Source organism: Oncorhynchus clarkii, chromosome 29 (assembly GCF_045791955.1).
Source record: "Oncorhynchus clarkii lewisi isolate Uvic-CL-2024 chromosome 29, UVic_Ocla_1.0, whole genome shotgun sequence".
NCBI classification, from domain to species: Eukaryota; Metazoa; Chordata; class Actinopteri; order Salmoniformes; family Salmonidae; genus Oncorhynchus; species Oncorhynchus clarkii.
Window position 1 is genome coordinate 13311776 of NC_092175.1, and position 25381 is coordinate 13337156.

The window sequence follows — 25381 nt, forward strand, 5'->3', positions numbered from 1 at the left end:
CCAGCATGCCAGCAGAATATCACCATAAAAAATACATTGGAATTTTTCACTCGAGCTCATGTTTTAATTGTCTGTGTGTGTGTGTGTGTGTGTGTGTGTGTGTGTGTGTGTGTGTGTGTGTGTGTGTGTGTGTGTGTGTGAGTGTGTGTGTGTGTGTGACTAGGTTGTGTATGTTGTATGTAATGGTGACCAATCACTATCCACTTCATGTGAGTGTGGTATTGCCTTTTATTACCTGTAGATTGTGAAGGCTTTAACCTTTCTGAGTATGGGCATTCTTGATTGGATGATTTTGTAAATAGGATGTTTCTAACATAGTCTCAGCACACGGTTCTGGTAATTTAAATCTGAATGACTTCAAAGGTTGAAATGGTTACACCCAGTGATGTAGTGGTAAAATAATAGGTGGGTGAATGCTGATAGCCATTCAGGATTGTTTAAAGAAGTAACGCTCCCTATACATTTTCCCGCAAAAGGTGGGTAAACGCTTGAGCAAAATAAAAAATGTTCATAAACGGTATTTACTTGCGTTTACCCTCCACTACAGCCCCGTTTACGCCTCCCTCCACTTACTGCCACACACACACATCCATAGAGACCTACAGTACACACAATATAATATTTATCACGTATGGTGTACTGTATGTCAATGATAAGTGCCTTCAAGGTTCAACAATAGAAAGATGGCTTTTGACAGAGAAAAAAAATGTAATCTGAAAATAGCCAGACTGTTGCACATCATCTCTACCAGAACCTTTCTTTTGTCAACCACTACAGTATATTCACAAGGTGTCCAACGTGACGAATCATTTCACTATCTGTACAGCACAAAGAAACCCACAATCTAAAACCACCATCTCACCGTCATACTCTCCCTCCCATTTTCTCTTTCTCTCTCTTTCCCTCACCCCCTCAATCCCTCCTCAGATTCCACCATGACGCAGACTCTGGATCCCAACTGCTCCAACAGCTCAGAAGACTGGAACAGCTTTTACTTCAACTCCTCAAGGGACCCCCAATACCTCCAAAACCCACCCTACCACTACACCCAACAGAATATCACCTATGTGGACTTGTACCTCCACGAGCCCTCGGTGGCGGTAGTCTTCATTGTGTCCTACCTACTCATCTTCCTGGTCTGTATGGTGGGGAATGGTGTGGTGTGTTTCATCGTGCTGCGGAGCAAGAATATGAGGACAGTCACCAACCTCTTCATACTCAATCTGGCTATTAGTGATTTGTTGGTTGGCATATTCTGTATGCCCACTACCCTGGTGGACAACATCATAACAGGTTAGTACTCAAAGGCCTCCGAACCCTGACACTACCCCTCAACCACAACACTAACCATAGCTTAATGTCCAAACTTTGGCTCAACCTTAACCCTACACAATTGCAGAATTGCCCACAGCTGTGGAGGGCACCTGGGCAGGCAATCAACAGGCAGTGGTTGGTAAGGACGTGGACGCACTAGCTCTCTCTGTCCTTATGGGACACCTGGTAAAAAAAATGGGGGGATATGGGGAGCCAGGGCGCAGAATCAGAGCCAAAGCCCTCTCCTGACCACGAGCTCCCCGAGCCAAGGGATAGAGAGGCGGTGGGAGTGAGCCACACTGCACTGCACTACACTGCCAACAGCAGATGTTTGAATTAGGCAGTGCTTAGCAGAGTACAACAGGGAAACAAGTGAGAATACCCGGTTCACCAGCAACCCCCAATCCTCTTCGGACGCAGCCTTGATGCCGTGCATAACGAGGGAAAGGGAGAGAGTCAGTCAGGGCGCAACCAAGGCTATGGGAACCAACAGGTCTGTGTTGGGAGAGAGAGGTGGTTCACCAGCGACCCCCAATCACCTTCGGACGTGGCCGTGAGGCCGTGCGTAATGGGGAGACGGGGAGAGCCAGTTGGGCGCAACCCAGGCAAAATGGTGAGATGCGGTGAGATGCGGGGAGCCGGGACGCAGAGTCAGGTGGGTGCCTCCCTCCGAGACGGGAAGGGAAAGGAGGAGTGCATGGGGGAGAAGGGAGAGAACCGAGACCCCCTCTTTTTACCACTGAGTCGTCCTGGTCTACACTTAGGAGGACGAAGGCCACACGGAGGCGGCCTGCTACTGGCCCAACTGTGAAAATCCGGGGGTTCCAATTGATGGCAAAGCAACCCTCAGACAGGCGTAGCCCCAGGAGGAACCTGGGGCAGCAAGGTGTTTTCACCATTTTGTTTTTACGCGGAGGCTAGTGGCCAGACAGAGAAAGGGGGAGAGCCAGTCTGGCACAATCAAATCAAACTTTATTTGTCACATGCCCCGAATAAATTTGTACATGTAGGTAGGGGTGAGGTGATTATGCATAGATAATAAACAGCGAGTAGCAGTAGTGTACAAAACAAATGGAGGGATGTAAATGTAATAGTCCAGTGGCCATTTGATTAATTGTTCAGCAGTCTTATGGCTTGGGGGTAGAAGCTGTTAAATAGCCTTTTGGTCCTAGACTTGGCGCTCCGGTACCGCTTGCCATGCGGTAGCAGAGAAAGCAGTCTATGACTTATGTGACTGGAGTCTCTGACAATTTTATGGGCTTTCCTCTGACACCGCCTCTTATATAGGTCCTGGATTGCAGGAAGCTCAGTTCCCTGAGCTCCTCCCTATTGGCAAATCCAGGCGATGGGAACCAACAGGTCCGTTTTGGGAGAGAAAGTTGGTAAGACCCGGTTCACCAGCGACCCCCAATCAACCCTGAACAAGTCTGTATTGGGATAGACACAAGCATATAAATATCAGCAATTTACTTTAGTTGGAACCGCACACTGGATCCATGCACCTGATATCCGAGCGGGATAGGGGGAAAGCTCCAGGGGCCCCCAAGGGTGTGCTGGGTGTCCATGGCTTTGTTGGGGGAGACCCCGACTGGGGAAACCAAGGCCCCTACCCAGGGTCAGTCACTGGGGGGAGCCACTGGCCGTTTCAGAGCAGTTTAACCAGGGCACTCCCTGCGGGACCCTATCTGATTGCGATGGCCAGTACTCAAACCGAGTCAGCCCTTGTTTGATCAAACCGCTGCTTTTTTGTAAGAACGTCTGCAGCTGTACGGGGATTAGAAAACGGGGTTGAACCTAAATCATTTTCAAATTTCTTCATTCTGAACAGAACCGCTGTTTTTTTTCATTCCGTTCCACTTTTCCGAGTAGCAAAATAAACTTCTGAACCAGTTCGGAAAAAAAACAAAGAGCCGGTTTATATTGTTCCTTTCTGTTCCCTTTTTAACCTTTAAAATCTACAGTGTTTTTTTTTACATTTAGCTCATTAAAATACTTCACCAATCAGTGCGGATAGAGCAGCTTGCAATGGAGCGGACAAGCTACCTAGTTATTTACAGACAAGTGTAGGCCGCGAGATGAGACTGAAATTTTGCACGTGGGGAGAGAGGAAGAGAGGGTGGAACAGGAGGCTTGGCTTGAATCCCTGGACACATTGTAATGACATCTATATTTTAATATGCAAAAAAAATGGAAGTTGTGAGATAGTCTGCTCCTGTGTCGATTTTCGTCATTTTAGGCTCAAAAGAAGCGTGTCATCCTCACATTTGGGCTGGCCATTTTTATTCCTCTGTTCCCTGGTAGTGTAAAGATGTTAAAAGTTTGCTTAAAAGTCATGAACAGTCAAAATCATGTTTTCATGGAATTTGATATTTGGATGAAACCAGATGGTATGATGACTAAAAGAAAAATGACTGTTGCTTATACATGAATTAAGTTTGATCATAACGTTACTGGTCCATTCCCCCATGTCAAACACTTGAATTCAGGACGCAGGATTATTAAGGGGCTAGGGTGACATCGCCCTAACTCTCTCATTTGAATACAGCAATGGTAACATGATATTCTCTTACCTCATTTGAATAAGTACCGCCTAGTCACCAACATTGGAGAAGGTGTGTTCGTGGAGGGGCGTGATTTATATAACTAGATAGCTACTCTACTGGTGCCAAAAATTGACTGTAGGGTGTCAGCAAATATAATTAAAAGTTGACACTATCCATCCATGGCAAAGATACTTAAATGTCTCCCCTTTCATCTGTATCTGATGTTAGCTAGTTACTGTCTAGCTAGGTCTTCAGCCAGCATGGGACAAAAGGTGGGGAAGGGTCGTTAAAAACTCTACCAGTTGTCATTTCAACACATCAATCGGTGTTGCTGTGACACAAGAGATAAATGGGAGATATATAAATAATTTACATAATTGATTAAATGTAAATGTTGTTTGAGTTGTTTTGTACATCACCAAATTTTCTTGAGATAATTTTTTTGCAACACGGCTCACTGCATCCAAGTTTCTTAACATAGGAGTTTCAAAGAGCTGTCAATAAAGGTGAGCTCATGAATACAAGCTCTCTGCCCACTTAGCCTGTCTTTTCTAACTTTCTGGTAGTCAGCCATGAGAGAATAAGTACATTTTCTCAAATTGTGAGCGTTTCTATCCCCCAAAAATAGTCACTCAAAAGGCTATTTTACATGGGAATCAGAATAACTGTTCAGGAGCTATAAAAAAAGATGGTCTTTTAACTAAAACTTTTATGACTAACTTTTTATTATTAGATGGTTTATAAAAGTTTTAGGCAGTATAGATAATATATAAGTAGATAATAATAGCCTAATATGTTTGGGATATATACAATTAAAACATTGAATCATTGTATCTGTCCCTAGCAAATAAATAAATAAAAACAATGTATTTATATATATTTTTTAAACACATTCAATCACTAACAGTCAAGTCAGATGCATGGCACCATTATGGTTTAGTTTACGCTCATTTGCAGCGCATAGCCCTACAATCACTTCTTGATCCAACGGTTGGATATCAACCATTGTACTGTAAATGGCAAATCATTAATTCTTAAGCATTTGCTATAGCTATAACATTGTACAACATTGACAGACAACTAAGGAAGATAATAGACACAGGAAAATAAATTGATAATCTATATTATAATACGGTAAGCGATTTTAAGACCAAAAGAAGAGCGTTGTCCTCTTATATACCATTGGAACTAATTTATACTAATTTACTGGACAGCGAGCAATTGACAGTGAGCAAAATAACCATAGACAGGAAGTTGACAATGGCATATTAATAGGCATAAATTCATTTCTACAGTTGCAGTCCTCAAAGAGGAAATTCCATTGAATCAAATTAATCAGATGAAATGATTTACCACCCATAGAGCTAGGGTACTCCTAGTGCAAGGGCCGGCAACCTTTTTTGTGTGGAGTGCCATTTCACAATTTATCCTACCATTTCTAACGATATGCATGCCAGTTGTGATTTTCTATGTGTATTATAACTAATTGTGTTTGTTTTATGTCTAATTGCGGACACACGGATGCATTCCATAGCTCGCTAACGGAGGTGCTGTCCATTAGCACAACCCAGCTCCACTAAAGGACTACCTGCATCAGATGAGCAATGCCGCACCAAGGCGATGTCCAAGTTGTTGAATCCGGCGCCGTCTTCGCTCCTTTTCAAACGCATCTATAGAATTTTGTATTGTACTTCCTGATTTTCGCCATTGTTTGGTCGATATTGTTTGGCAAGCGTCCTTGATGATTGTAAGTCATTCCTTTGATGTTATGCCTCTTATTTAATTGCGTTATATGTGTATTTGTCTGACATGCAGTTGTGGTCAGCAGTTTTAATGCTATGGTCATTTTAATTTTGATGTATTAATTTGAATTCGGTCTTATTGTGACTTGATAGGAGTGGCTTTATGTATATTATGTTTCTAAATGGTAGTTTTATGGTTTTGATTTATGGATAATATTGGATGTGTTTTATCTAGATGGAATCCAGATTTCGATTCAAGTGTCTTCTACTGTTTTCAATTGCATTTATCAGACATTTCAATTGTTTATATGTGAACATTTTGTTGGAACACTTGGAAATATGATTTATGCATCTTTGTTTAAAATAATAATAATAATAATAATGTGTATAAATTGCTCCTCTTTCATGTGTTTCTGTGGAACAGTCCCATTACAAAATAGGCTGCATAACTACAAAGGTCAAATAATACATGTGATTATAAAATACAAGGTTCAATAAAAATAAACAACTAAGATGACTGTTAAGCCTACCAACAGCCCTGAACATAACTGAATGTAAAAAAAAAACATCTTATTTCCATATTATCATCATCATTATCATCTGTTGCTGAGAATTGTAGCCTACTCCATCTTCCATCTCCCCCGTCTTATTCCAAATCCCCTGCAACACAAATACACACACGTTTACATTAGTACTTGCTGAAATTTTCTGGCGTGAACATTACAAGGTTATATCATTTGGTGTTGAAATTCACATCTTACCAATTTAGTGTGATCCTTGTCCCTGCTTTCCATATCTGAGCTGCGTAATATCTATGCTATATTTGGAGACTTTGAGCTGCGCAAAGGCCTCTGAGTGGTCCGTTGTCAGCCGCGGCGTGAAGGGCTCAGGGTTGACTTCATGTGTGGAAAGATCTGTTCACATAGATACGTGGATCCAAATGCTGAAAGCATTGCAAATATAACATTCTTCAGACTGTCAAATTTCACTGGCATGCTCTTCCAACAGTGGATAATGGAGGCCCCCTGATCTCTCTCAGTCCCTTCCGGTACTTTGCGCAGCTCAGTCAATTTTGATGACCAAAGAGAGGATGCCTTGAGCTCGATCAGCTGCCTTTCAGAGTCCTCGACTGAAACACAGACAGATCCAAGTCGCTCTCCTCAAAGTTGTCTGACTTTATCAAAAAAGAAAACATTGGGCCATGTTAAGTTAAGTCTTGAAATCTTTCAGGGAACTCAGCTCCCCCATGTACACTCCGATAACGTCAGCACTGACAGTGTGTGGAATTGACAGCCCTTTGAGTTGCTTGAAGAGCCCGAAAGTTCCACTTTGGACATCCCGCAAGTAAACTTCTATCTTGGCAAACAATACCTTCCATGCATTGAACAGATCCAGCACTGTTTAGCCTGCACCCTGCAGGCGCAGGTTGAGCTCAGTGAGGTGACCTGTTATATCAGTGAGAAACATCAATTTTACAAGCCAATCCTCATCCTTAAGCTTTGGGTAGTTTTGGCCCTTTTCTGACAAAAAGCATCCAAACACTTCACGAACCGTTCCAGAACCTTCCCTCCACTTAACCACCTGAAACTGCAGTGAAGAGGCAAGCCTTTGAGGATTTGTTCCATCTCTTCCAGCAGTGTCAAACTGTCTGTGTCAAAGATAAGCGAGCAACAAAGAAATTCACAATTTTAACTACAGTAGCCATCACAGTACCTAAATCGGAATTTGAAATATTGTAACATATTCTCTTGGTGAATGATACAGTGAAAATTAACCACAGGGGTGGCCAATCTTATCTTCTATCAGCATTGCGAATCCTTTATGTTTCCCCACCATAGCGGGGGCACGGTCAGTTGTAATAGAGAATATGTTTTTAATATCGACACCTCTCTCCTTTAAATGATCGGTGAAGGCTTTTGCTACATCTTCCCCTTTAGTAGTACCATGCATGGGTTTTAGACAAAGGAGCTTGTCGCGTACCTGCTCCGAGTCACAGTATCTTGCAACAACTGACAGATGTGGAATGTCATTCACATCAACACTCTCATCAAGAGCCACACTTTAACGCTACAGTTAGCTGTTCCTTTATATTTTCAACCATCTCAGTAATGCGCCTTTCAACAGTTCTGGCAAACACAGGCATGAATTCTATCTTTGAGATGATTGTGTCTTTGTTAGGCAATCCATCAAATAAAGCCTGTGAACTACTGAGGAAAGACTCCTTGATATATTTCCCTTCAGTAAATGGTTTTCCATGTTTAGCAGTGCACTGCACAACTTTTGTAGCTCCCCTCTGTTGCTTGATTTTTGACTGCATGTAGATTTTTTAAACACACTTCTTTGCTTTTCATACCTGGACACGGCCATCTTGATTCATTCAGCCTTGCCCGCCTCATCCTTGAAGTTTTTCTCATGTCTCGTTTCAAAACGACACTGTGCACTTGACTTGACGTCCAACAAACAACAGTTTTACAACAGAGAATCCATATTCCGTTGTCCAAGAGGCAATACATGAGTGGAAATCTGCCTTATTTTTTCTTTGCTGATGAGATTTTGCGGCCTGAACCATTTTAAATAACAAAAGAAAGCTTGCTAGCTCATAGCCAAGTGAAAACGAATCTCTCATCTTCAGTGCCGCCTTGGTTTTGAATTTGGCGGGAGAGGCGAGGCGGGTCATCTTGCGCTGAACTAATAACATTAATCTCCTGCAAAAACCCATTGGCTAATCAGATTGACATACCTTGGTAATAACTACAACATTGCGGTGAATATCAATGCAATTTCGAAACCAATGCATGCAATTTCACAAATTTTCTCCAGTCTATAAAAATAAATTACCTGGTGAAAATAAGTGAGATAATAAAAACCTTGGCAAGTCACACAAATAAATAATAATTTAAAAAAAGCCTTGGCATGCTAAGGCAAATACCCTTGCATGCCAAGACTAGCACCCTTGTTCTAGTGCATTATGTTATAACATGCATTATCTGACTTATACCTTCAGAATTTTATCTCGGGAGGAGCGGCTCCTGTGAAGGAACTTTGAATTTCTCTGAACTTCTGATTGGCTTAACGCTGGACCAGAGCTAGCTAACAAGCAGATCGGCACCAACATTTAAAATGACCTTTTTGCAGTTAATAAGTCGAATGTGAAACAATAGTATCTTTAACTAGCATTGAAAAAGTGAATCCATTCTTCTCTAATAAAAAAATAAATATTCAGAGGGGGGAGGGGAGGTAGGCTACACACACACCCACGGACAGATTTTCAGCTGGCAGGAAGTTTCTGAGTGACAGGACTTTGTTGTTTTTTGTGTAACATAAAATAATGTTATTAACTGATTCCCATGCTTTAAAAAGAATGATTCTGGAACAGTATAGACCATTTCATTCCCAGTTCTGTTTCTGTTTCTTGAAAATGTTTGTTATTTTCCGGTTTTCATGTCTGCTCTCTGAACTGGTTCCAACCCCTGGTTAGCACCCGGCTACCTCTGTTATGTTGTTGGTGGTACTGGGGTTGTTTTCCTGAATGTTTGTGTTTACTGTAATGGTCATATTCTGACAGCTGATAGGTCTAATGGACAAAATCAGTCTAAGACTGTCAACCGTGGCTGCTTCTATACAGAACTTACTGTAAGTGGCACAGTCATGAGCTTAGAGTGCTTAGTGCTATCTACTTTGACCCAATGTCTATTACACAGTTTCCAATCACTCTACTTGTCTTTCCACATATTCCCTCACTCAGTCCCTATACATTTTTGTTCATGCTTATGAAATTGCATGTTATCTACACTCTTAGAAAAAAGGGTTCCAAAAGGGTTCTTTGGCGTTCTTCTGTTTTGGGTTCCATGTAGAACGCAAAAGGGGTTCTACTCAAACCAAAAAGGGATATTCAAAGGGTTCTCCGATTGCCACGCCCTGACCTTAGAGATCCTTTTTATGTCTCTATTTTGGTTTGGTCAGGGCGTGAGTTGAGGTGGGCTTTCTAAGTTTTTGTGTTCTATGTTTTCTATTTCTGTATGTTTGGCCGGGTGTGGTTCTCAATCAGAGGCAGCTGTCTATCGTTGTCTCTGATTGAGAACCATACTTGGGTAGCCTTTTCCCACATGTGTTTTGTGGGTAGTTTTCTGTTTTGTGTCTTTCTGCACCAGACAGCACTGTTTTGGTTTTGTTCGTTCTCTTCATTGTTTTTTTGTTAATCAGTGTTCAGTTCAAATAATAAAGATGAACACATACCATGCTGCACCTTGGTCCTCCACTCCTTCCAACAGCCGTTACACCGATCGTGACAGCCAAAGAATCCTTCAAGGTTCTAGATAGCACCTTTTTTTCTAAGAGTGTAGCTTTTTCTTAAGAAAAATATTCAAGCTAAGGATCCACTACTGACTCATTATTTGTCCCAGATATTTTCTTTCCTTGTATATTCTACATACAGTGCCTTGCGAAAGTATTAGGCCCCCTTGAACTTTGCGACCTTTTGCCACATTTCAGGCTTCAAACATAAAGATATAAAACTGTATTTTTTTGTGAAGAATCAACAACAAGTGGGACACAATCATGAAGTGGGACACAATCATGAAGTGGAACGACATTTATTGGATATTTCAAACTTTTTTAACAAATCAAAAACGTAAAAATTGGGCGTGCAAAATTATTAAGCCCCCTTAAGTTAATACTTTGTAGCGCCACCTTTTGCTGCGATTACAGCTGTAAGTCGCTTGGGGTATGTCTCTATCAGTTTTGCACATCGAGAGACTGACATTTTTTCCCATTCCTCCTTGCAAAACAGCTCGAGCTCAGTGAGGTTGGATGGAGAGCATTTGTGAACAGCAGTTTTCAGTTCTTTCCACAGATTCTCGATTGGATTCAGGTCTGGACTTTGACTTGGCCATTCTAACACCTGGATATGTTTATTTTTGAACCATTCCATTGTAGATTTTGCTTTATGTTTTGGATCATTGTCTTGTTGGAAGACAAATCTCCGTCCCAGTCTCAGGTCTTTTGCAGACTCCATCAGGTTTTCTTCCAGAATGGTCCTGTATTTGGCTCCATCCATCTTCCCTTCAATTTTATCCATCTTCCCTGTCCCTGCTGAAGAAAAGCAGGCCCAAACCATGATGCTGCCACCACCATGTTTGACAGTGGGGATGGTGTATTCAGCTGTGTTGCTTTTACGCCAAACATAACGTTTTGCATTGTTGCCAAAAAGTTCAATTTTGGTTTCATCTGACCAGAGCACCTTCTTCCACATGTTTGGTGTGTCTCCCAGGTGGCTTGTGGCAAACTTTAAACAACACTTTTTATGGATATCTTTAAGAAATGGCTTTCTTCTTGCCACTCTTCCATAAAGGCCAGATTTGTGCAATATACGACTGATTGTTGTCCTATGGACAGAGTCTCCCACCTCAGCTGTAGATCTCTGCAGTTCATCCAGAGTGATCATGGGCCTCTTGGCTGCATCTCTGATCAGTCTTCTCCTTGTATGAGCTGAAAGTTTAGAGGGACGGCCAGGTCTTGGTAGATTTGCAGTGGTCTGATACTCCTTCCATTTCAATATTATCGCTTGCACAGTGCTCCTTGGGATGTTTAAAGCTTGGGAAATCTTTTTGTATCCAAATCCGGCTTTAAACTTCTTCACAACAGGATCTCGGACCTGCCTGGTGTGTTCCTTGTTCTTCATGATGCTCTCTGCGCTTTTAACGGACCTCTGAGACTATCACAGTGCAGGTGCATTTATACGGAGACTTGATTACACACAGGTGGATTGTATTTATCATCATTAGTCATTTAGGTCAACATTGGATCATTCAGAGATCCTCACTGAACTTCTGGAGAGAGTTTGCTGCACTGAAAGTAAAGGGGCTGAATAATTTTGCACGCCCAATTTTTCAGTTTTTGATTTGTTAAAAAAGTTTGAAATATCCAATAAATGTCGTTCCACTTCATGATTGTGTCCCACTTGTTGTTGATTCTTCACAAAAAAATACAGTTTTATATCTTTATGTTTGAAGCCTGAAATGTGGCAAAAGGTCGCAAAGTTCAAGGGGGGCGAATACTTTCGCAAGGCACTGTATCACGTCTTTGTCTTATTTGACAGGCTGGCCTTTTGGAAGTTTAGTGTGTAAGCTGAGTGGGATGGTTCAAGGCATATCAGTGTCAGCTTCAGTCTTTACTCTGGTGGCAATAGCTGTGGACAGGTGAGGTTTCTTTCAACTGATGAAATCATGAATTAAGCTGTGTGTTTGTGAAACAAAAGTGTGTGTGTTGAAAATGTTCACTAAGGAACAATCCATTCTCTCCTCTCCCTATGACAGGTTCCGCTGCATTATATACCCCTTCAAGCAGAAGCTGACCATCTCCACCTCCACGCTGATCATTGTCATCATCTGGGTCCTGGCTATCTCCATCATGTGTCCTTCAGGGGTCATGCTCCAGGTATGCTGGTACAGCTCAGGTTTTATTATTCAAATGTCAGTTTCAACATCAATGTTATAAAGGCCATATTTCACTTTCACAAAAGCAAAACAATACAGTGCATATGCAGTACATTACCAGTCAAACGTTTGGACACATCTACTCATTCAATGGTTTTCCTTTATTTTGACTATTTTTTACGTTGTAGAAAAGTAGTGTAGACATCAAACTCCTTCAAGACTGTTGGAAAAGCATTCCTCATGAATGTGGTTCAGAGAATGCCAAGAGTGTGTAAAGGGTGGATACTTTGAAGATTCTCCAATCTAAAATATATTTTGATTTGTTTAACACTTTTTTGGTTACTACATGATTCCATATGTGTCATTTAATAGTTTTGTTGTCTTCACTAATATTCTACAGTGTACAAAATAGTAAAAATAAAGAAAAACCCTTGAATGAGTAGGTGTGTGCGTCCAAACTTCTGACTGGTACTGTATGTATCAATTTGATATTACTGAATGAAAAGACACGTTTCTGGGTTGAAAATTCCAGCATACTTTTCCGCAAACGGACAGTTTTTGGGAGTTTTGACGCCGTGTCACAGATACATGGCTTTGGCACACCCCACGGATATGATGGGAAACACAGGTTGGTGTTCAAGCCACGTTTATAGGTCTATTCACGTGGCATGATCATGTTGAGTACTCCAGTGAACTTACCCGATAACATACAGTGTCGCTGAAGTTTCACAAAATCAAAGTCAAGTCTATTTGTCATATGCACAGAATACATTGGCTGGGTGGTAAACTGTAAAAGAAAACTATATACAGGTATTTTTTCACAGGCTGGTTTAGATTTTTACTTTACCTCTTAACAGCATTTTAATGTTTGTTTTACACTTTAAATAATTCAGTAATGACTCCAAAAAATGATGTCCATCATCCCATTTTATCACCACAAAGAACTGCCTTCAGCAGAAAACTGCTAGCTAACAGAGCAGAAGTTTACTTGCAAGCACAACTGTGGGAGTAAAGACCTACAGAAATCTGGTGACTACCCTTAGTGGTGAAAGTAAGAAGGTGAGATGAATCAAAGAAACAAACCAAAAACTAACTAGGTTGTCCCTTTCATCTGTGGCTTAATTGTCAGAGTAGAAGAACAAAAATGTTGTATGGGTCAAAATTCTACAAACATCCAGCTAAGAAAAGGACCATATGCACTTAATAACAACCCAATGTTTATCTCTTAGGAAAAATAAGCTAGCAACCGCAAGATAGCAACACATCCTGGGGAGGGTAGCCATTGCTGGTCAACAGCCCAGCGCTGTATCCAACATGTCTGACAGAAACACAATGACAGAAAGAGGGTTTAGATAATAAAAGTTTCCACATTGATTATTGCGATCCTAATGAATATATAAATCATTTTTTATAATAACAAGCATGTGGATAATTGCTCAACTCTATCTGAGCTGGTATGCCATGACCTCATGCTATTATAATTTTTAAATAATCTTCCAAAGACTAAAATGTCACCCCAACAGGGTCACCCCCAAGACTGACCTGGCAACATATAGCCCGTGAGAATGGAGTACCAGAGCGAGGGGTGTTCCTCCTCCCTGGGAGGAAGCAGAGGAGCCTGGGGTGCATGGATATGGAGTACAATAATATTTAATGTCTCCATAAAACACCTTTAAGATTCAGTATTAATTGCGTATTTTTTTCCCTACACTCACTAAATTAAATACTGAAAGAAAATCTACACATACATGAAGCCATTTGATACCTTTGATACCCAGCTGAGCATGAACAATGTTGCACATGAAAGAGGTGTTTGGCCATGTCCTTAGCTCTCCCCTGGTGCTGGTGAAAATTTCCACAAAATTTGGCACACATGTCAGCCAAGAAGGGCTCCCTGATGTTGTCACTGAGGCAAGCAAAGGTAACCTCCTTGAGGGGAATGAACCCCTTGTAGCATTGGGGAAAAAGAGTTGAGAAATTACATGGTTCAGAGTGGCTCTCAAAAAGTGAGGCAGTTGATGAGGGTCAGCCAATATAGAGAGTTAGACATTTTACATTTAGCAGAAGCTCTTATCCAACTTACAGGTACTGCATTCATCATACGGTAGCTATTTGAGACCACATATCACAGTCATAGTACTGTAAGTGCATTTTGCTACAGTAAAGTAGCTATTAGCAAAGTCAGTGCTAGTAACAAAAGACAAGTGTGAGAGTTAGTGCTAGAAAAACAAGGGTGTTAGTAAGGGGGGAGGGGGGCATTGATACTATGATACAACAATAGTTTGTGTGGAGGTACACTACCGTTCAAAAGTTTGGGGTCAGTTAGAAATGTCCTTATTTTTGAAAGAAAAGCAAATGTTTTGTTCATTAAAATAACATCAAATTGATCAGAAATACAGTGTTAATGTCGTAAATTACTATTGTAGCTGGAAATGGCTGATTTTTAATGTACACCTATGTAGTTTTTCCAGAGGCCCATTATCAGCAACCATCACTCCTGTGTTCCAATGGCACGTTGTGTTAGCTAATCCAAGTTTATAATTTTAAAAGGATAATTGATCATTAGAAAACCCTTTTGCAATTATGTTAGCACAGATAAACTGTTGTGCTGATTAAAGAAGCAATGCAACTGGCCTTATTTAGACCAGTTGAGTATCTGGAGCATCAGCATTTGTGGGTTCGGTTACAGGCTCAAAATGGCCAGAAACAAAGTACTTTCTTCTGAAACTCGTCAGTCTATTCTTGTTCTGAGAAATGAAGACTATTCCATGCGAGAAATTGCCAAGAAACTGAAGATCTCGTACAACGCTGTGTACTACTCCCTTCACAGAACAGTGCAAACTGTCTCTAACCAGAATAGAAAGAGGAGTGGGAGGCCCCAGTGCACAACTGAGCAAGAGGACAAGTACATTAGAGTGTCTGGATTAACTGGATAAGCTCTGTTCGAAACTATCCTACCAATGGAACTATAAAAACTGTAATATCTCATGTTTCACCGAGTCGTGGCTGAATGACATGGATAATATACAGTTGGATGGGTTTTCAGAACAGCTACCCCCGGTAAGACGATGGGTGGTGGTCTGTCTTTTTGTCAATATCAGCTGGTGAGCAAAATCTGATATCAAAGAAGTCTCAAGGTTTTGCTTGCCTGACGTAAAGTACATCATGATAAGCTGTAGACCACACTATTTGCCAAGAGTTTTCATCTATGTTTTTTTGTAGCTATCTATTTACCACCACAAACCGATGCTGGCACTAAGACCACATTCAACGAGCTGTATAGGGCCTTAAGCAATGAAGAAAATGCTCATCCAGAGGAAGCTCTCCTAAGTGCATCGATGGCGTCATCCTCACAGTGACCGTACATACATACCCCAACCAGAAGCCATGGATTACAGGTGACATCCGCACTGTGCTAAAAAGTAGAATTGTCGCTTTCAGGGAGTGGGATACTAACCTTTGAGGCAAGCAACACTGAAGCATGCATGAGCGCACCAGCTGTTCCAGAAGACTGTGTGATCATGCTCTCTGTAGCCGATGTGACTAAGACCTTTAAATAGGTCAACACTCAAAGCGCATCACTAAGCTAAGGACCCTGGGACTAAGCACCTGCCTCTGCAACTGGATCCTGGACTTCTTGACTGGCCACCCCCAGGTGGTACGGATAGGCAACAACCTATCTGCCACACTGATCCTCAACACCTGGGGCCTCTCAGTGGTGCATACTTAGTCCCCTCCTGCACTCACTGTTCACCCACAACTGTGCTTGCGGCCAAGCACGACTCCAACACGATCACTAAGTTTGCCAACGACACAACGGTGGTAGGCCTGATCACCAACAATGATGAGACAGCCTAGGGAGGAGGTCAAATACCTGGCAGTGTGGTACCAGAACAACAACCTCTCCCTCTTCGTTATCAAGACAAAGGAGGTGATCGTGGACTACAGGAAAGGGAGGGTCAAACACACCCCCATCCACATCAGTGGGGCTGTAGTAGAGCAGGTCAGGAGCTACAAGTTCCATGGTGTCCACATCACCAACAGTCTATCATGGTCCAAACACGCAAAGACAGTCGTGAAGAGGGCATGGCAATGCCTATTCCCCTTTGGGAGACTGAAAATATTTGGCATGGGTCCTCAGATCCTCAAGAAGTTCTACAGTTGCACCTTCGAGAGCATCCTGACTGGTTCCATCACCGCCTGGTATGGCAACTGTTTGGCATCCGACCGCATGGCGCTGCAGAGCACTACCAGAGCACAGGCGGTGTCAGAGGAAGGCCCTAAAAATGGTCAAGGACTCTAGCCATCCTGACAGTAGGTGCCAATGACTGGCTGTTTGGCTGTCTACATACTGCCCATGCTCAGAGCCCCCGGTAGCTCTTCCCTGGCTGGCTCTGGTAGTGACTTCCCCAGTCAAACCACATACAGGACACGTTTTCAGACACCTTCACTGCACTGCAAGTTGCTTTGGATAAAGGTGTGTGCTAAATTGCATATACTGTATTATATTATCACATGTTTTTCTGTGCTCACTTGAAGAGGAAGGTGGCGCAGCAGTCCTTCGTGTGTAAATTTTGTCATCAAACTTTGTCATTAAAGTCTGGCATTCTCTGGATTTATGGTGCTTTCAAGACAACTGGGAACTCTGAAGGTTGAATCTTGACATCAGTAATCATCAGGTCGGAGCTTTAGAAAGATGCTCAAGTTCCTGACTTGGAATTCCGAGTTGGATGACCATATTTTCCCAGTCGTAGCTAGTTTGTCTTGAACTCACTGAAGTCTGAGATTTCCCAGTTCCGAGTTTCCAGTTGTTTTGAATGCGGTAGAGGTCATGCTGAATTGACAGCATGGCCAATGTATTCAACCTTTTATGGCCCATGGTGTTGAATGTTCATAATTTTAAGCTTGGAATAGAGACCTTAAACCCAGACTTGGACCACACACCCACAGGCTAGTGATTACCTTTCAACGCTTGCAGTTAGCTACTATTCCTTCCAAATCATTTGCGATTTCAAACTTGTTGTGTAATGTTTATGTCCAATGATTGCTAGCTAAGATTTTGAAAGTATGATGTTGACAAAGCTACAGTAGATATAACGTGTTTTCACATGAGCCTTCTTGGATGGGCACTTCTAATGTAACTCTATGACAGCACCCAAGGGGCTTGAATTTTCGAGCTCTACCCGTAGATTTAGTGGTGACATAGTGTCCCCATGAGTGACAGAACAGTAAGCCAATCACGGTGCAACTAGAGAACATTACCAACCCCTACGCTCCATATTTTCCGCTGGCTGCATTTTGAAACACCTGCATTTTGGAGCTGCCTTGCTCAAGAAAGCAAAAAAGAGACCATGTTTGTATGCTGCTTTTTTTTGTTGCATTGACATGTATTAATGCCAAATTAACATGCAAAACAGGCGGGGCTCAAAACATGCGGGAGGCTTACAATTTGCACCGATCTGCATGCCAGTTATGAATCTTTATATATGTACATTTTCATGGAATAACGTTTTTGTTTCTCAAAATCAATGTCACGTGGTTAATCATAAAAATCTCAAATAAAATTATACAAGTTAAAATTCAACTATGACCAGAGCACTAGCCTATGCCATATGAACACATTGATACACTGTGATCCATTGGCGGCTAAATAAATGAGATCCTAGACTATAGGCCAATGCAGCAGTAGGCCATCATCAAGTATGTAAAATACATAGGCCTAAAGCTGACAAATGAAAACAGAAAATATCCAGATGAAAATTCTGGTTCTTTCAATCACATTCATCTCTCTTCTCCGCCTGTCTCCCTCCCTTTATATTTGTCTTGATATCAAATTTGATTTGTCACATACACATACATACATACACATACATCTAGCAGATGTTAATGCGAGCATAGTGAAATGCTTGTGCTTCTAGTTCCGACCATGCAGTAATATCTAACAAGTAATCTAACCTAACAATTTCTGTACTGACCTCGCCTTCTGCGGGGTGAACAGGCTGTGGCTCGGGTGGTTGTTGTCTTTGATCTTTTTGGCCTTCCTGTGACATCGGGTGGTGTAGGTGTCCTGTAGGGCAGGTAGTTTGCCCCCGGTGATGCGTTGTGCAGACCTCACTACCCTCTGGAGAGCCTTACGGTTGTGGGCAGAGCAGTTGCCGTACCAGGCGGTGATACAGCCCAACAGGATGCTTTCGATTGTGCATCTGTAAAAGTTTGAGTTATCTTGGTGACAAGCCAAATTTCTGCAGCCTCCTGAGGTTGAAGACGTGCTGCTGCACCTTCTTCACCATGCTGTCTGTGTGGGTGGACCATTTCAGTTTGTCCGTGATGTGTAAAAATAGACACATTTCCATACAGATGTCTCCACGATCATCTCCTTTTGTTTAGTTGACATTGAGTGTGAGGTTATTTTCCTGACAACACACTCCGAGGGCCCTCACCTCCTCCCTGTAGGCCGTCTTGTCGTTGTTGGTAATGAAGCCTACCACTGTAGTGTCATCTGCAAACTTGATGATTGAGTTGGAGGCGTGCATAGCCACGCAGTCATGGGTGAACAGGGAGTACAGGAGAGGGCTGAGAATGGACCCTTGTGGGGCCCCAGTGTTAAGCATCAGGGGGATGGAGATGTTGTTACCTTCCCTCACCACCTGGGGGTGGCCCGTCAGGAAGTTCAGGATCCAGTTTCACAGGGCGGGGTCGAGACCCAGGGTCTCGAGCTTAACCTGTCTGGGAACGGGGTTCCGCTGTTCCTCTAGCGGAACCCCTCGCCAACAGCCAATGAAATTTCAGGGCGCCAAATACAAATCTCATAAATCAAATTTCTCAAACATACAAGTTTTAGGCACCATTTTAAAGATACAATTCTCGTTAATCCAGCCACAGTGTCTGATTTCAAAAATGCTTTACAGCGAAAGCTCCACAAACGATTATGTTAGGTCGCCACTAAGTCACAGAAAAACCCAGCCATTTTCCAGCCAAAGAGAGGAGTCACAAAAAGCACAAATCCTGTTTCCATTGATCATCCTTGAGATGTTTCTATAACTTGATTGGAGTCCACCTGTGGTAAATTCAATTTATTAGACATGATTTGGAAAGGCACACACCTGTCTATATAAGGTCCCAAAGTTGACATTGCATGTCAAAAACCAAGACATGAGGTGAAAGTAATTCTACGTGGAGCTCCGACACAGGTTTGTGTCGAGGCACAGTTCTGGAGAATTGTACTAAAATATTTCTGCAGCATTGAAGGTCCCCAAGGCCCAATAACAGTCAACCTCATCCTCTAAGACATTCTTCTGAGCTGAGAACGCAATGTACAGAACTCAACATCAAACTACAGTAGATGGCATTAACTCTCAGCTCAGCGCGATAGGGGGCAAGGTGACAACACTGGAAAATGCCTTGCCTGATATCAACAACAACATGGGGGGCCAGGACGTAGCAGAGGGGCCAATCATATCCATGGAAAACTCACTGACCGATGCCATGAAAACAATGGCATCTGCTAAAAAGAAAATAGAGCAACGGGAAGAAAAAACAGAGGACCTGGAAATAAGGGGGCGAAGGAATAACTGTGTTCTATTAAACCTGGTCGAAAAAGAAGGAAACATGCCACTGATCCGCTACCTGCAAGACAAAGTCTCGAGTGTGTTCACCTGTCCACTGACAGGCCCATAGAACTCGAGAGAGCTCACAGAACCCTCAGAACCCCACCATTAGCCAGACAACCACAGCGCCCAATCACAGTAAGTTTCCCGAGATTCACCGACAAGGAATGAGTCCTACAGGCAGCAAAAATCAACACCATTACAGTGGGTAATGCCAAACTCACCTTACACCAGAATCAGTCAGTTAGAATACGACGAAAGCGTAGAGAGTTTGACGAGGTGAAGAAACACTTCATTGACCGAGGCATCTTGAGGGGATTCAAATACCCAAACGAGCTCAGGATTATTCACGGAGGAACCATGCAACACTTCAAAAACGTTTTTTGAAGGACAATCCTGGCCACTGAGAAATGGACGAATAACTGAAAGCGATTACTGTTATTACTAATGGAGGTAAGACAACACCGTCCAATGACCCACCCGCCACCCTAAATGTCATTATAGCCGTCTATTTTTTATACATAGCCGTCTATTTTTTATACATTTTAGTTTAGCTGAGAGAGGGATATGCCCTACCACCGTTTTAGCCTACTTTTTTATGTCAAGTGAGAAAATTAACAATTTACAGCCTGTTACCTTGTTTGTAGAACATATACTGTAGGCTTCTTGGCAGACAAAGTGATCAGATACTGTCAATTTATATTAGGCCTATAACCTACTTTTTTATTTGTAATTTATCATTTTCACATAGGCCTTTACTACTGATAGCCTGTCAATTATGACATATCTACAGACCTAACGAGAGGCTCAGTGTGTACATTTTATGCCTAAGTATGTAGCTATAGTTTGATTACTGTTCAATGACGTTGACTAGTAACTTAAATCTACTGACATGGAACTGCCATGGCCTATGTCATGCAATAAAATGAAAAAAATCTGTGCTCTCAAAAAGGAAAAAGTAGACATTGTGCTATTACAAGAGATGCACCTCTGTGATTTTTATTTATTTATTTATTTCACCTTTATTTAACCAGGTAGGCAAGTTGAGAACAAGTTCTCATTTACAATTGCGACCTGGCCAAGATAAAGCAAAGCATTTCGACACATACAACAACACAGACTTACACATGGAGTAAAACAAACATATAGTCAATAATACAGTAGAAACAAGTCTATATACGATGTGAGCAAATGAGGTGAGATAAGGGAAGTAAAGGCAAAAAAGGCCATGGTGGCAAAGTAAATACAATATAGCAGGTAAAACACTGGAATGGTAGATTTGCAGTGGAAGAAATGTGCAAAGTAGAAATAAAAATAATGGTGTGCAAAGGAGCAAAATAAATAAATAAATAAATCAAATAAAATAAATACAGTAGGGAAAGAGGTAGTTTTTGGGCTAAATTATAGATGGGCTATGTACAGGTGCAGTAATCTGTGACCTTCTCTGACAGCTGGTGCTTAAAGCTAGTGAGGGAGATAAGTGTTTCCAGTTTCAGAGATTTTTGTAGTTCGTTCCAGTCATTGGCAGCAGAGAACTGGAAGGAGAGGCAGCCAAAGAAAGAATTGGTTTTGGGGGTGACCAGAGAGATATACCTGCTGGAGTGCGTGCTACAGGTGGGTGATGCTATGGTGACCAGCGAGCTGAGATAAGGGGGGACTTTAACTAGCAGGGTCTTGTAGATGACATGGAGCACTGGCTCCATGAGTGAAGGATGCTTTGTTGCGAAATAGGAAGCCAATTCTAGATTTAACTTTGGATTGGAGATATTTGATGTGGGCCTGGAAGGAGAGTTTACAGTCTAGCCAGACACCTAGGTATTTGTAGTTGTCCACGTATTCTAAGTCAGAGCCGTCCAGAGTAGTGATGTTGGACAGGCGGGCAGGTGCAGGCAGCGATCGGTTGAAGAGCATGCATTTAGATGCTAATGCAGAACGCCATAGGATGTTTTTAGGATGTTAGGATAGGATGTTTTTGTGTTGGTTAAGGGCAGCCAGGTCTATATCTGTTCCTGGTTCTACATTTCTTGAATGGGGCATACTTATTTAAGATGGTTAGGAAGGCATTTAAAAATAATAACCAGGCATCCTCTACTGACGGGATGAGATCAATATCCTTCCAGGATACCCCGGCCAGGTCGATTAGAAAGGCCTGCTCGCTGAAGTGTTTCAGGGAGCATTTGACTGTGAGGAGTGGAGGTCGTTTGACTCCTGACCCATTAAGGATGCAGGCAATGAGGCAGTGATCGCTGAGATCTTGGTTGAAGACAGCAGAGGTGTATTTAGAGGGCAAGTTGGAGGGTGCCCGTGTTTACAGCTTTGGGGAGGTACCTGGTAGGTTCATTGATCATTTGCGTGAGAGTGAGGGCATCAAGCTTAGATTGTAGGATGGCTGGGGTGTTAAGCATGTTCCAGTTTAGTTTGCCTAGCAGCACGAGCTCTGAAGATAGATGGGGGGCAATCAGTTCACATATGGTGTCCAGAGCACAGCTGGGGGCAGAGGGTGGTCTATAGCAGGCGGCAACAGTGAGAGACTTGTTTTTAGAGAGGTGGATTTTTAAAAGTAGAAGTTCAAATTGTTTGGGTACAGACCTGCATAGTAGGACAGAACTCTGCAGGCTATCCTTGCAGTAGATTGCAACACCGCCCCCTGTTGGCAGTTCTATCTTGTCTGAAAATGTTGTAGTTCGGGATGAAAATTTCAATTTCAATTTTTGGGGGTCTTCCTAAGCCATGATTCAGACACAGCTAGAACATCCGGGTTGGCAGAGTGTGCTAAAGCAGTGAATAAAACAAACTTAGGGAGGAGGCTTCTAATGTTAACATGCATGAAACCAAGGCTATTACGATTACAGAAGTCCTCAAAAGAGATCGCCTGGGGAATAGGAGTGGAGCTAGGCACTGCAGGGCATGGATTCACATCTACATCACCAGAGGAAGAGAGGAGGAGTAGGATAAGGGTACGACTAAAAGCAATGAGAACTGGTCGTCTGGAACATCTGGAACAGAGAGTAAAAGGAGGTTTCTGGGGGCGATGAAATAGCTTCAAGGTATAATGTACAGACAAAGGTATGGTAGGATGTGAATACAGTGGAGGTAAACCTAGGTATTGAGTGATGATGAGAGAGATATTGTCTCTAGAAATATCATTGAAACCAGGAGATGTCATCGCATGTGTGGGTGGTGGAACTAATAGGTTGGATAAGGTATAGTGAGCAGGACTAGCGGCTCTACAGTGAAATAAGCCAATAAACACTAACCAGAACAGCAATGGACTGGAATTAAGGAGAGGCATGCTTAGTCAAGTGATCATAAGGGTCCAGTGAGTAGTGAGGTTGGTTGGGGTCACGGCGATTCAGACAGCTAGCCGGGCCATCGGTAGCAAGCTAGCCAGTTATGCATTGGGGGGCGCTATTAACATTTTTGGATGAAAAACGTTCCCGTTTTAAACAAGCTATTTTGTCACAAAAAGATGCTCGACTATGCATATAATTCACAGCTTTGGAAAGAAAACACTCTGACGTTTCCAAAACTGCAACGATATTGACTGTGAGTGCCACAGAACTGATGTTACAGGCGAGAACCCAGATAAAAATCCAATCAGGAAGTGCCGCATTTTTTGAAACCGCCTCATGCCAATGACTCCTTATATGGCTGTGAATGAGCTACGAATGAGCTTACGTTTTCCACGCATTCCCCAAGGTGTCTACAGCATTGTAACGTCTTTTTAGGCATTTCCATTGGAGAATAGCTGTAAGGGACCATATTTGGCGAGTGATCACATGGTGTCTCCCGGAGAAAATCTTGCGTAAAATACTGAGGTAGCCATTTTTCCAATCGCTTCTTTTGAGTAACCAATTGCCTCAACGGATATATTATCAAATATATATGTTAAAAACACCTTGAGGATGGATCCTAAACAACATTTGCCGTGTTTCTGTCGATATTATGGAGCAAATTTTGAAAAAAGTTTGACGTTATAGTTGTAGCATTTTTCGGTCGATTTCTCAGCCAAGCATGATGAAGAAACGGGAGCTTTTTCGCCTACAAAAATATTATTTTTGGAAAAAAGGAACATTTGCTAACTGGGAGTCTCCTGAGTGAAAGCATCTGAAGTTCTTCAAAGGTAAATTATTTAATTTGGTTGCTTTTCTTATTTTCGTGAAAATGTTGCCTGCTGCCAGCAGAGCCTAGCATAGCATTATGCCATGATAAACTTGCACAACTGCTTATCTAGCGTTGGCTGTAACGCATATTTTGAAAATCTGAGATGACAGTGTTGTTAACAAAAGGCTAAGCTTGTGTTTGAATATATTTATTTCATTTAATTTGCGATTTTCATGAATAGGAAAAGTTGCATTATGCTAATGCATTTGAGGCTATGATTACGCTCCCGGATACGGATTTGCTCGTCGCAAGAGGCTAGCATAGGATGGAGGTCTGTTTTTAGCCACCTCGTGCATTTCCATCGGTAGGATTAGTGGGGTTCCGTGTGGTAGAGGGGATCAATCCAATTGGCAAAAAAAAATAGATATAGTTATAGAGGCCCAAGAAAAAAGAAAAAAATTGTCCGATAGATCTATTCAGATAGCAGCCGATAAGACAGCTAACGATTAGCGGGCCGCTGATAGGCGTTCAGGTAACGTCGCGACGGAGGAGCCAGCTGGATAACTCCCTCGGGCAGATAACGTCGGTAGTCCAGTTGTGAAGGCCCGGTGGGGCTCCGCGTTGGCAGTAAAAAGGGTCCGGATAGGTGATTGTAGCCAAGGAGTGGCTGATGGAACTCTTCAGCTGGCTAGCTCCGGAATAATTGATGTTTGCTCCGGGGTCGACGTAAGCCGATAGTCACACGGATAGCAGCTAGCTAGCTAGCTGCGAGATCCAGGTATAAATGTCCAGAGCTTGCGGTTGAAATCCGGGGACATAGAGAGAAAAATAGGTCCGGTATGTTCAGGTCCGAGCGGCGCCGTACAAAACTGGTGATAGATTTTCGAGCTAAAGGATAGCTGATGACCACAAACTGTGGTTAGCTGAATACTAACGATTAGCCAGTAAAGACGTTAACTAGCTTCTGACTAGCTTCTGATTAGCTTCTGGTTAGCTTCAGGCTAGCATCTGGTTAGGTTCTGGCTAGCTTCTGGTTTGCTTCTATGGAGGATTACAGATTTGAGGTAAATAATACTTTAAAAAAATATATATAAATTGGTGAGGCGGGTTGCAGGAGAGTGTTTTGAAGTTGAGTTCATGGAAAAGAAAAAAATATATATATAAAAAGGGTATGCGAAGAACGTTGTAAATATATATATATATGGGACACGACAAGACGAGGACAAAGGATGTCTGACTGCTATGCCATCTTGGTGAATACAAAATGATGATGCAGAACATGCTAAACTCCGCAGAGCTTGGGTGGGACAGGTGTATTTCTTATCTTTCAAATATAACAGTAGAGGCACAGCCATACCTATCCATAAGCATGTTCGATTCATAATTGACAAAAACATACAGTGCCTTGCGAAAGTATTCGGCCCCCTTTGAACTTTGCGACCTTTTGCCACATTTCAGGCTTCAAACATAAAGATATGAAACTGTATTTTTTTGTGAAGAATCAACAACAAGTGGGACACAATCATGAAGTGGAACGACATTTATTGGATATTTCAAACTTTTTTAACAAATCAAAAACTGAAGAATTGGGCATGCAAAATTATTCAGCCCCTTTACTTTCAGTGCAGCAAACTCTC

The 25381-nt window shown here is 42.2% G+C and overlaps 1 protein-coding gene across 1 annotated transcript in view; it reads left to right on the forward strand.

The window, feature by feature from the left end:
• The first annotated feature begins 935 nt into the window (after nt 1-935).
• LOC139388299 (neuropeptide FF receptor 2-like) overlaps nt 936-25381 on the forward strand; it is a 32701-nt gene continuing 8255 nt past the window's right edge. The window contains exons 1-3 of the mRNA XM_071134897.1: nt 936-1293; nt 11697-11796; nt 11914-12034. Of these exons, the coding sequence (XP_070990998.1) occupies nt 936-1293; nt 11697-11796; nt 11914-12034 (579 nt within the window). The remainder of the gene's footprint in view (nt 1294-11696; nt 11797-11913; nt 12035-25381) is intronic.